The 11,717-nt window shown below is 41.8% G+C and overlaps 2 protein-coding genes across 4 annotated transcripts in view; one reads left to right on the forward strand and one right to left on the reverse strand.

Annotated features, from left to right (window-relative positions):
- Window positions 1-6,135, forward strand: part of LOC308130740 (adenylate cyclase type 6-like) — a 32,414-nt gene extending 26,279 nt beyond the window's left edge. For all 3 annotated transcript variants that reach the window (XM_080497183.1, XM_080497182.1, XM_080497184.1), the window contains 18 exons: window positions 690-817; window positions 937-1,095; window positions 1,456-1,597; window positions 1,839-1,967; window positions 2,098-2,126; window positions 2,214-2,361; window positions 2,456-2,553; window positions 2,758-2,845; window positions 2,938-3,054; window positions 3,147-3,305; window positions 3,439-3,614; window positions 4,032-4,058; window positions 4,432-4,461; window positions 4,605-4,737; window positions 4,838-5,101; window positions 5,191-5,395; window positions 5,484-5,608; window positions 5,699-6,135. In XM_080497183.1, coding sequence (XP_080353309.1) covers window positions 690-817; window positions 937-1,095; window positions 1,456-1,597; window positions 1,839-1,967; window positions 2,098-2,126; window positions 2,214-2,361; window positions 2,456-2,553; window positions 2,758-2,845; window positions 2,938-3,054; window positions 3,147-3,305; window positions 3,439-3,614; window positions 4,032-4,058; window positions 4,432-4,461; window positions 4,605-4,737; window positions 4,838-5,101; window positions 5,191-5,395; window positions 5,484-5,608; window positions 5,699-5,827 — 2,286 coding nt within the window. In that variant the 3' untranslated portion in view covers window positions 5,828-6,135. The remainder of the gene's footprint in view (window positions 1-689; window positions 818-936; window positions 1,096-1,455; window positions 1,598-1,838; window positions 1,968-2,097; window positions 2,127-2,213; window positions 2,362-2,455; window positions 2,554-2,757; window positions 2,846-2,937; window positions 3,055-3,146; window positions 3,306-3,438; window positions 3,615-4,031; window positions 4,059-4,431; window positions 4,462-4,604; window positions 4,738-4,837; window positions 5,102-5,190; window positions 5,396-5,483; window positions 5,609-5,698) is intronic.
- A 4,605-nt stretch (window positions 6,136-10,740) lies between these two features.
- Window positions 10,741-11,717, reverse strand: spmip11 (sperm microtubule inner protein 11; the record flags this gene model as incomplete). Its single annotated transcript, XM_080496938.1, has 4 exons — window positions 10,741-10,789; window positions 10,872-10,995; window positions 11,078-11,254; window positions 11,627-11,717. 4 exons carry the CDS (start codon window positions 11,715-11,717, stop codon window positions 10,741-10,743), a joined length of 441 nt encoding a protein of 146 aa, XP_080353064.1.

The following is an 11,717-nucleotide window of genomic DNA, read 5'->3' on the forward strand; positions in this document are numbered from 1 at the left end:
CACTAGATAAGTTAAAACATTTTTTGTCATCAGGTCATTTGTTTCTCACTGCTTATTGTAGTTGTTTGCAGTCTTTTTCCAAAAAAAATAAATATATATGTATATATATATATTTTTTTTTTTTGCCCTTGTCCTGTTTGGCAGCATGGGCAGACAACATGATGTGATTGAGAGCCTTCTGATGTCAGAACACTTTTTGTTCTTTTTTCAAATATTTAACTTACAATAATATGATGTAATTTGATCCCTCTGCTTTTAGCATATCTAAAATATGTATAGAAGATAAATTGGACTAAATCTTTTTAATTTGATCTTCAATACATCTTTTGTCAGGATTGCAATGGGTTTGTTGTGCTTTTTTTTCCAAGTTCGTAATTTTTCCATTTATCTTATAAGTAATATTTAACACAAAATCGGTTTTACTGCATTGTAAGGTCATTATTACCTTGGAATGCATGTTTTAATAAAATAATGATATTAATTAAAAATTCTTATTATTATTATTATTAGTAGTAGTAGTAGTAATACAGACAGTGCCAGCCTTGCTGTTTCTATTTTTTTCATATCCTTTATGCTGTTTGCAATGTATTTAAAATATTGAATTTCTCTCACTTTTCCTATCACGTCTTACACACAATTGAAAACGAACATTCACCAAAAAAACTAAATAAAAAAATGTTCCTTTGCAGGAGAACCACTGTCTCCGCATTAAAATTTTGGGAGATTGTTACTACTGTGTGTCCGGGCTGCCGGAGCCGCGGGCCGACCACGCTCACTGCTGCGTGGAGATGGGCGTGGACATGATCGAAGCCATCTCGTGAGTGAAAACAGTGTTGTTGTTTTTTTAATACGCTTTACATAAGTATGTGGAGCTTTATTTGCTTGATTGCTGCAGGATTTGCACTGATGTCTGTGTGTGTGTGTGTGTGTCCACAGGTTGGTGCGTGAGGTCACGGGGGTCAACGTGAACATGCGTGTTGGCATTCACAGCGGGCGCGTGCACTGTGGCGTGCTGGGACTCAGGAAGTGGCAGTTTGACGTGTGGTCAAACGACGTCACGCTAGCCAATCACATGGAGGCGGGAGGCAAAGCAGGGTGAGAGGAACAAGTGTTGTATGTCAAAAACCATCAAGGTGTCAGTTTCAGTTTATGTGCTGAATGTAGTGAGGATTTCCTTCATTTCATGGTGCCAATAGACGTCGATAAGAATCATTTCATTGATTAAACTTGACCAGTGCAACGTAACCGCGACTTCTGCTAAGTAACATTAGCAAAATTGTGATTTTCAAGATTATTTTGTTGTGTATTTATACACAAACTCAGATATTTGTATGAAGACACACATTTGATTTGTGAACTCCTGCTTACCTTTTTGATCGTTTACATTTATTTGCCCAAAATTGGTGTCAGGTGATTTCATTATGGATCTCTTTTTTTTTTTTTTTAATCTGCCAGGCGGATTCACATCACCAAGGCGACGCTGCAGTATCTTAACGGGGACTACGAGGTGGAGCCGGGTTTTGGAGGGGAGAGGAACGCGTACCTGAAGGAGAACAGCATTGAGACCTTCCTGGTCCTCGGCTGCAGCCAGAAACGGGTCCGTACGCACAAAAACATAAACGTTTAAGTTGGAAAACAACCCAAATCTTTCATGCAACTTTTAAAATATCCCAAATCGGCAAAAGTTTTTTTTTCGACAGGCCTGCCCTTTTATGGTGTTCTTTATCTTGTTCATGGTTGGTTCGAAAGCCAGAATTTTGAAACGCCCCGTAGTCTCTCAGATTGCCGTGCACCGCGAGAACAGTTGGTCAAGCCTTCGTGTTGTTCCCTCCGAGCAGAAGGAGGAGAAGGCGATGATGGCGAAGATGCAGCGGACGAGAGCCAATTCAAACGAGGGGCTGATGCCACGCTGGGTCCCCGACAGAACGTTCTCCAGAACCAAAGACTCCAAAGTCTTCAGACAAATGGTGAGATCCGGCATCAACACGCCGCTCCGCGTGGAAAAAAATCTCGACGGCAACTTTTCTGAGAGTCAATTTTTCTCTCTCTCTCTCTGTCTCTCTCTTCTCTCTTCTCTCTTCTCTCTTCTCTCTTCAGGGGATTGATGAGACCTCCAGCAAAGACAAGTGAGTGCTCTCGCCTGAATTCTTAATGTATTTGAGTTGTTTAATCACTCGACTTCTTGCTGAGTGTGTGTCTTCCCCCTCTCACAGCCGTGGAGTGCAGGAGGCCATGAACCCAGAGGACGAGGTGGACGAATTTCTGGGACGAGCCATCGACGCTCGCAGCATCGACCAGCTGAGGAAAGACCATGTTAAAAAGTTCCTGCTCACCTTTCAGACGTCCAGCTTGGAGAAAAAGGTGCACATTTCAACATCCGGGTGTAATTGGAGTGTATTTGTATATAAACGTCACACAGCACTGATTTTCTTCTTCTCTTCTTCTTCTGCCGCAGTATTCCAAGAAGGTGGACGACCGTTTTGGAGGCTACGTTGCCTGCACTCTGCTAGTATTCTGCTTCATATCGTTCATACAGATTGTTATCTTTCCACAGTAAGTACTCCTTCCTCCAGTGGCATCTTTGTGTTTTTACCCTTAAGTTCTAGTTCTCGTCGAAATAGTCCAACAACACAGAGTTTGAGTCCTCAAAAGGCCCGTAGTTCAGGATTAGCCGACCTTCTTTTCTGTTCGGTAGTTTGTTAAAGTGAATCAAAGAGGTTAAAAAGACTAAATGTTTGGCTGTTTTCTCTCCCACAGCACCCCAGTCATGCTGGGAATCTACATCAGTATCTTCATTATACTTGCCAACATCCTCTTCATCTGTGCCATATACTCCTGCATCAAGGTAGTGGAGATCGTCCTATACTTATTAAAAAAAAAAAAAACTTTATTTTTGCATCCACTTCGTATTTACTTTGTAAATTTCCCCCCCTGCAGCTCTTTCCTGGTGCGATGCAGACCGTTTCGAAGAAGATTGTCCAGTCTCGCACCAACAGCACCCTGGTCGGAGTGTTCTCCATCATCCTCGTCTTCATCTCTGCCTTTGTCAATATGGTGAGGTCAAACTCAAAGGTCATCCAAACGAGACGCGGTCATTCGGTGAGGGCGTGAGGAATCACTGGTGTGAGTGTTTGGCTCTGCTACAGTTTGCCTGCGACACCACGAGCTTGCTGGACTGCGTTGCTGAGAAGCTGAACACCTCCGCAGGCCTGGTGACGCCCTGTTTGATCCGCAGCTTGAATGTGTCTGTGGAGGGTGGTCTGGAGATCTGCCCGAGCCAAGGCCCCTCCTGCCCCTTCCCAGAGGTGAGTTCACTGACCTTCCCCGCACAGCGAATTACCTTTGCATCTGTTTTTTTTGTTGTTGTTGTTTTTTTTTTTTCTCTTGAGATCAGTGACGATCCCGCCTTGTGACACTGCTGTCTCCTGCCTGTGTCAGTATTTCAGCTACAGTGTGCTGCTGACGCTGCTGGCCTGCTCCGTGTTCCTGCAGATCAGCAGCATAGGGAAGCTGGCCCTCATGCTGCTCATTCAGCTCACCTTCCTGCTGCTGGTGGAGTGGCCGCAAGTAGCACTGTTCGACAACGCCGACCTCTTTGTCACCTCCAATGCCATGTGAGTCGCGACCCCCCCCCATAGTTCACCCACGATTCACGGTTGCTTTGATACTCTAGTGTGAAACTGTACGATTCGTACGATTCATATTTCAGTTGTTTTGTCTCCAAGTCCAAAAGCGCTGAGATTCCAAAGTGTTTTAAGCTCGTAAACTTTTGTTTTGATCTTACATACACTATTTAAAGCAACGCATATTTATTTATCTATTTGTTATTTTTGTCTTCATTTCACGATGATGGCTGTTAGTTCTCTGACATACTTCATCGATTATAAATATTTTAATTAAGTATCCAACAACTAATGTAGGGTGATTGCATGATCTTATAATCAGTCTGAAATGACTTTTCCATCATTTGAGATTTGGGTTTATTATTACTTCAATGTTTTAATTTATTTGTATTTTATTTTGCTTTTTAGTGATTTAAATGAAACCAGTGCTCAGTGGTAAGTACTTATTTTAGTAATATTTGTATATATTGTGAAGTGAAATTAATCATATTGCTCCTTTTTTTCAAATATAACACTGAAATGTAATTAACTGGTAATGAGGGGGCCCAAGTTTAAATTTATCACTACAATAGTGCCATTCACATCTAAATATTTGCATTTAAGTTCAATAATCTACACCTACATTTTACCTCTCATACAAAAGTCTTCCGGATGATTGAAAATCTTGATTCTGTATGTTATTTTCCGAGCATTTTGATTGCAATTTTCAAAAGTATTGAAGTAAATGACGTTCATACTGTATATGATAGTTATTGGCTTCATGTGTACTAACCAGTATCCTACCATTATGTGGATTTTACCATTTTAGGTCCAGTTTAAATGAAACTACAAGCCAGTGGTAAGAACTTACTACCTATGACTCCCGCATCTTATATTTGTGCACCTTTTTGTTTTGATTTTCTTCGATTATAACTGTTTGATGGCACACATTATGAAAAACGAAACAGTCTGTAATCTTTGCTCTTTTCATTCTTCCCGCAGTCCTTTTGTTGTGACCAAAGTGTCTCTGAGGGTCATGACTCCAGTGATCCTCACAGTCTTTGTCCTGGCACTGTACCTGCACGCCCAGCAGGTTGAATCTACCGCACGCCTTGACTTCCTCTGGAAATTACAGGTACTGTGGTCCACTAGAGGGCGCCATCCGACTGTGTTAACAGATGCAGTCTTCCCAGTCAGTATGGGTTTTGATTGAATCGTTGCGCCTTCTCTCCCAGGCCACAGAGGAGAAGGAGGAGATGGAGGAACTACAAGCCTACAATCGTCGCCTTCTACATAACATCCTACCGAAAGATGTTGCTGCTCACTTCCTGGCTCGAGAGCGACGCAACGACGAGCTGTACTATCAGTCCTGTGAGTGTGTGGCCGTCATGTTCGCCTCCATCAGCAACTTTTCTGAGTTCTACGTGGAGCTGGAGGCCAACAACGAGGGAGTGGAGTGTCTGCGGCTGCTTAACGAGATCATCGCGGACTTCGACGAGGTTTGTTGCCTTCGTTTTTTTCCGATTGTGCCAATTTGGTGTTTGTAAGAAAAAGTGATCAACGTCTGTTTTATCATGTCACGCCTCAGATCATCAGTGAAGAGAAGTTCAGGCAGCTGGAGAAGATCAAGACTATTGGCTCCACCTACATGGCGGCGTCAGGCCTCAATGACTCCACCTATGACAAGGAGGGCCGTAGCCACATCACCGCACTAGCCGACTACGCCATGAGACTGAGAGAGCAGATGAAATACATCAACGAGCATTCCTTCAACAACTTCCAGATGAAGATAGGTTAGGGGGAAATTCACACGGCCGTCAGAAAATCATGGCTACCTGTTTGTTTTTTGTTGCGGCTGAACAAACATTTTGTGATTCGCAGGTCTGAACATCGGGCCCGTGGTAGCGGGAGTTATCGGGGCGCGAAAGCCACAGTACGATATCTGGGGGAACACGGTCAACGTGGCCAGTCGCATGGACAGCACAGGTGTACCCGACCGCATACAGGTGAGTTTCATGGATGTTCTCTCAAAGATGCAGCCAAGACAAGTATTCAAGAGAGGATGTTTATCAACTCCCACGTCTCCGTGTCTCCAGGTGACCACGGACTTGCATCAGGTGCTCGCAAGCAAAGGGTACGTGCTGGAGTGCCGCGGGGTCGTCAAGGTCAAAGGCAAAGGAGAAATGACAACCTACTTCCTGAACGACGGACCGCCCAACAGTTAGCAGCCGCGGCGGCCAGCAGACACTGAGAAGACCCCCTCACCGCGGGGACACAGCAGCACTGAGCGAGGACTCGCAGCGTGCGAGCAGACAGCTACGAACTAGAGACGCCATCACTTGAATCCCAAGCAAAGAGGAAAACAGAAACTTTTTAAAGACTCCCAGCGAGGAAAAAAAAGTGTTCGCGATGAGAGGAAGATCTCGTTCGACAGCCACTTTGGCGCACGTACATGTTGAAGGACACGTGTTTTTCTCATGTCTAGCCTCTCTCTCAGGCTTCTTGAAAGATGCAAAGTCTGTTTATTTAAAAACAACGCCTTTTAGCCTGTGTCAAAACAAGATTATCGCTGTACATAAGGCTACTTTTTGTTTTCCTTTTCTTTTCTTTGATTTATATTCATATATATATATATATATATATATATATATATATATATATATATATATATATATATATATATATATATATATATATATATTTTAATTCACATGAATTATGAACAGGTACTCATGTTTTGTTTATGCATTGATTATTTATTTCGATCTCGATGTTTTGTGCAAAAGGTCCTTTATGAAAAAGTGTGAATACATACTTGCACAAATATCCAGTTTATTACACGTTTATAAGTGTGTATGTACATGCATATTTGTGTGTGTATGAGTATATGTATAAAATGAGGAGGAATATATTGACCAAAGACTAAAGTATTTACTAAAAGCAAGGCAAGACATGTTGATATGTTCTCGCTAAAGTCAGCAATGATCGCCACCTGTTTAGTTTTTGTTATTTTTTTTTGTTATTTTTTTTTTTAAGAGACAGAAGCTTTCTGTCTTTTGCCTGACAGCCGGCAGCAAAGGCTGCTCCGTCATTTTCATACAATATGTACAATTAATTTATTTAGTCTGTCAATCAGGCAGCAAAAAAGCAGATCATTAAATCATAATATTGCTCTCAATCATAAACCTGAATTAGAAATGGGTGACGACGGAGAGCGGGGGGTGTGATTAAGTGTTGCATGGAAGCTGAAGTTTTTTCAGCGAGCAGTGGAAGCCGATGCAGCAACGACCAGGATTCTAGTTCAACATCAGATTGGTTGCTTAGAGCTTGAGCAGCCCGTGAAGCGCTGTTTTTTTTTTGTTTTTGTTTGGGTTTTTTTTTAGCCGTAACAGTATATTGTCCCTTTCAGAGAGGTTTATTTTTTTTAATTATTATTATTATTTTGGTACAGATAGGAATGAAGGAACTTGGATAATGGAGTCGTTCCGGAGCCTTCAGCAAGGGGAGGGACCTCGGATCTTAATGCAGCCTGATTCTTCTATGAAGAAGAAATAGATGAAGGAAAAGAAATATATATTGATTTTGACTGAATACTGTGCTTTGTAATCCTGAAGGGGCATAACTATTTTCACTGTGAGGTTTTTATGATACAGCAAAACTGCTTTCTTGCCAAACATTAACCGCTTTGAAGCATGTCTGATTGTGGTATCTTGTTTTTATTTTTTATTTTTATTTTGTTTTGATGTAGGGTATTTTGTATCACTTCTGTATCCATCATTTGTATATTCTTAATGTTGTTATTATTATTACGAATTATGATGATTCTGGTTAATTATTACATTTATTATGATGACTCCATTCCAACGTAACGGATCAATGACCAGCACGCTCTCTTCGTGAAATGCCAGTCGTAAAGCTCAAGCTCACTGGTACCAACTGATCAACTGCAGCCGGCGAATCCTGCTGTTCAGTCGTGACGCACACATCAGTATTTCAGCTAGCCATAGGTGTGATCATGTACAGTCAGTAATAACCATCGGCTGCCTTTGCGGCCGAGCCCAAGTGGCGTATGCTCACATAGCAGTAAACAAACACACACACACACATATATATTCAGATGATTCACTGTGCTTTTTGTTCTTTGTTTATTTATGCCACTACTGCAGTATTGTTTATCTGGGTCAGGCGTCATGGTGACCTGTACACATTAAACTTCTCAGCGGTAACAAACTACATCCCTGGCTGGTGTGAAGAGGATGAGGCAGGAATAGTAGGCCTAACCAGTTTTCTTGTTTTGTTTTGTTTTGTTTTGGGTTTTTTTTTTCTTGTATGACTCCCCACTCCCCCCCCCCCCCCCCCCCTCCCCCCCCTCCCTCCCTCACTCAATGTTTCAGCAAAAAGTGGAAGTACTGATAGCTGATTGCCTTAAGTTAATAGAAAGTAAATCATAGCGAACACTAAACTGGAGGTGTGCCTGCTCGCCCCGCCTGGACTGCTGACGCTCAGAGGGAGAGAAAGGGATAAGGGCTTGTCCACAATAATTTATTTATTTACTCTTTTTTTTTTTTTTTTTCCCTTCAGATTTCATTGTTGCAGCCATCTCTAAAGTCTTGAGATCTTGAGCCCTGACTTTAGCTCTTCACCCACACTCATCAATCTCAACAGCGACAGTTGATCACGTTTGTACCAAAGCCAGCTCGCGCAGCCTCGTGCTACTGGTCCCTCCTGTGCAATGATGTTTGGGCTCGGGATGCGGTGGGAGCGCCAGACAAGAAATTATTTAAAACCGAGATCACCAACTATCACCTGGACTGTGACCAATGAAGAGTGATTCATATAAGCAAAGAGTTTATCGGACGGACATGAGTTTATAAAGACGTTCATTGTATGTATTCTATTTCTATTGGCTGTCCATAGACTTGTGTTGATTGTTAACTCTTGGGATGCTTTTTTTTGGGGGGGGGGGAAGCAGGAGTGGGGAGGAAGGGTGTCACCCCCCTCCATACTACTGAAACAGTGTTTTGCTCAGGCCTGAAGAATCCTTCCGTATTTGTTTTTGTTTTTATTTGTATTTTCCTTGAGTTGGAGGAGTTGAAGGGGGAGTGTTTTGTGAAGCTGAAGGATGAGAAGAGTTGAGGACTATGACAAAGAGAAAAATAACATTTCCCCTTGAAGAAAAAATAAAAAAAATATCAATGGCTTTTTTCTTTTGTATGTGTTTGTATGTTTACGTTATATTGGTAAGGTGATCATTGTGAGTTACCTGTGGCTTGAAGGAGAGGTCTATTACAAAAAGTGACATTATTTGTCATAAGTGCTTGTCATGATATATGTAACATTTGTTGTTGACAAACACAACACACAAAAAAGAAAACTGAAATGGATGTACAGCTTGAGGAAGCGTCCATTTTTTATCTATTCTATTGAACTTTGCTAACAATGGCAATTACTTCCAATTACAAAATTTGTATGTAACACTTTTTGACATGCACATATATGAACATACACACGCAACAATTCAATGATGGTCAACTAACAAATAAGATAAGAAAAGCTTCCAGTCTATCAAGCATTAATCATAAACTCAGTCCTCCGACCAATCAGAGAATTTCTGTATAGCAATCCCTGTTTGCTGATGTGTGGATTCTAATATATATGATCACTAACAGTATTCTTTAAAAAATATTGCTCATAGAGCTATATTATCAGAAAATGTTAACAGATACTGAAAACACTGTTGTGAAGAGTAGCATCAGCTTGTGATGCAAACCTGTTGCACAATCCAAATACAGTAGCTTACATGTGCATGAGGCTGATGCCAAATTACCCGTGCTGCACTTTAACTGAGCTCGTTGGAAACATCTTTACGAGAGTAAAGTGGGCTTTTCAAATGATAAATAACTTGTCTAGTTGTGACATTATTTTGTTACTCTGGTGAGGTTTCGTGTAACCAAACAGAACTTAAATGACTCCCTTTAACTTATTTTATAGTCTAAGATCTCATCGGAATCCTTATTGCATGCTTATGAGAAAGGTTTCCAAGAAGACAGGATTTTTTAACAAAATTTTTACAGGCCAGCCGCCTCACCTGAACTCAACGTAAAAACACTAAAAAGACAAAACCTTACACCAAAACCAGCCATGGTTCATCTGCAGTCTGCACAGCTGATGCCAGTTTGCATCCTCTACAGGTGAGTCAGCATATTGGCATTTAAGTCAACATACCACTTGCCCAACTGGTTTTCCTCCCAGCAACAGTTTGAGCTCACACACAGAACAAAACTGCTCGCAGGATCAGATTTCAGGATCAGTTGTTGCACCTGGTGCACATGTGACCATGCATACTGCATGAGCTGGGCGTGCAGGTGATTTCAACACATCCACATCTTTCCTTTTGAAAAAAAAAAACAGAAGGTGGTTATGGGAGGCTTCTGCTGGTTCAAAATCAGCATAAACATGTTCCCAAGTTTCATTCTTTCTTCGCCATGACAGTTTCAGGGCATTTGAATCTAACAATTGAAACTGTGATGCAAATACTCCCCTTGTGTGTCCTACTTTTTTTGCAAGTAAAAGCTTAAAATCTGTAGGATAGCAAAATATAAAATAGCTTTTAGCAACTCAGTCTTCTGTCTCTTCCTTGCAGCCAGGTTGTTTTCAGTGAGACGAGATTGGCCCAGCAAAGACCAACCATACCTGTTCCCGGTTCACAAGACTCTCCAGTAGTTAGTTGTTCTTTCCTATTTTCTTTCTTTTTAGATCCTGGTCCACATATTTTGTCCGCCTGCTCTTGTCATTGCCCAAATGTAAAGCTCTGCCTCCACTTATCCCCCTTGGATTGTGTTTGCCAGCATGATATTTCCCATTGCAGCCACCAACAGTCAAATAGCCATTTCTGCTGCCTCTTGCTGTATTCTGTTAACCATGACAAAGAAGTAATATTCCTGAAAGTTTACAGTGCACACAGCCTGAAAATGTTGAACCAACAAAAGGAATTCATCATTATTCTCGAACTTAATAAAACGACACAAATCAGTTTCATAAGTATGTCTTGCTAGTTCAGTTCCAGACATTCAAGTCGGTGATGAAGTGAAGCGGCTGCCACTTTGTCAGCGAGAGACGGAAAAAGCTCAACGGGCTTTCAAAACAGGCTGAACTCCCGGTTGGTCGTTGACATTTCTATGACAAACCTGTGAAAGGAACAAGTGGATTAATGCTCGTCGAGGTGTGACGGGAAAACCATGAAATGTCAAATCTGGAAATGTTTCTCACCTGGTCATCTCACTGTTCTTTCGAGGAAAGCGTTGGACTTGGGTCCATGGTTCAGGATTCCCGGACACCGACCAACCGTACTGCTGGCCGTCCGTCAGAGGAGTCACATACAGCTGGTTGGGAGCTGTGGAAGAGATTTTTTTTTTTTTTTTTTTGTTAAATGTCATCACTCTTTTTGATATCTACTGTTTTTTTTATCTACTCACATTTGGGTGTTTGGATCCGTTGAACCATCTCTTTGTATTTCTTGTGACTCCCGTGGTGGATGTCGGTGCTGGAAGGGAGCGGCTGGGTATGAACTTTGCTCAGTTCTGAAAAGTGGGCCGGTCCCAGCTGCTCCTGACCCAATGCAGGCTGGTCATATTGGCTGTTATTGGCTCCATCTGTCAAACGTCATCAATATTTCAATTTTGATTACTGAACAGACAAGTAAGTCCCAGATCAGACTTCAGGGGGTGAGGGTGAAGGTCCAGTGGTTAGCATTCTTGATTTGCCATGTAAAAGTCCCAGGTTCAATTCCAAATTTGGGAGCATTCCTCTGGGGAGTTTTCATGTACATCTGCTTGTTTTATTAGTACTCTGGTTTCCCCCCACAGTCCAAACATTGAAACCTCAATCAGAATATTCTACATGGTCATTGACACTACGTGTGTCTTAATGTTTATAAGCCTATAAACAAATGCAAATCTAAAATGAAGGCTTGTGTCTCTGAAGACTATAATAGAGCAGCTGCCGTGAGCCAAAGTTCCACTTACCCTGACCCTGAGACTCTCTCCGGGGATTCACAATCATCTTGTCCCCTATTGGGTTTTGCGCTCCCAGATGTGTTAAACCGAAGAAGGCCAT

This window comes from Blennius ocellaris (genome assembly GCF_963422515.1).
Source record: "Blennius ocellaris genome assembly, chromosome: 5".
In the NCBI taxonomy this organism is placed as follows: Eukaryota; Metazoa; Chordata; class Actinopteri; order Blenniiformes; family Blenniidae; genus Blennius; species Blennius ocellaris.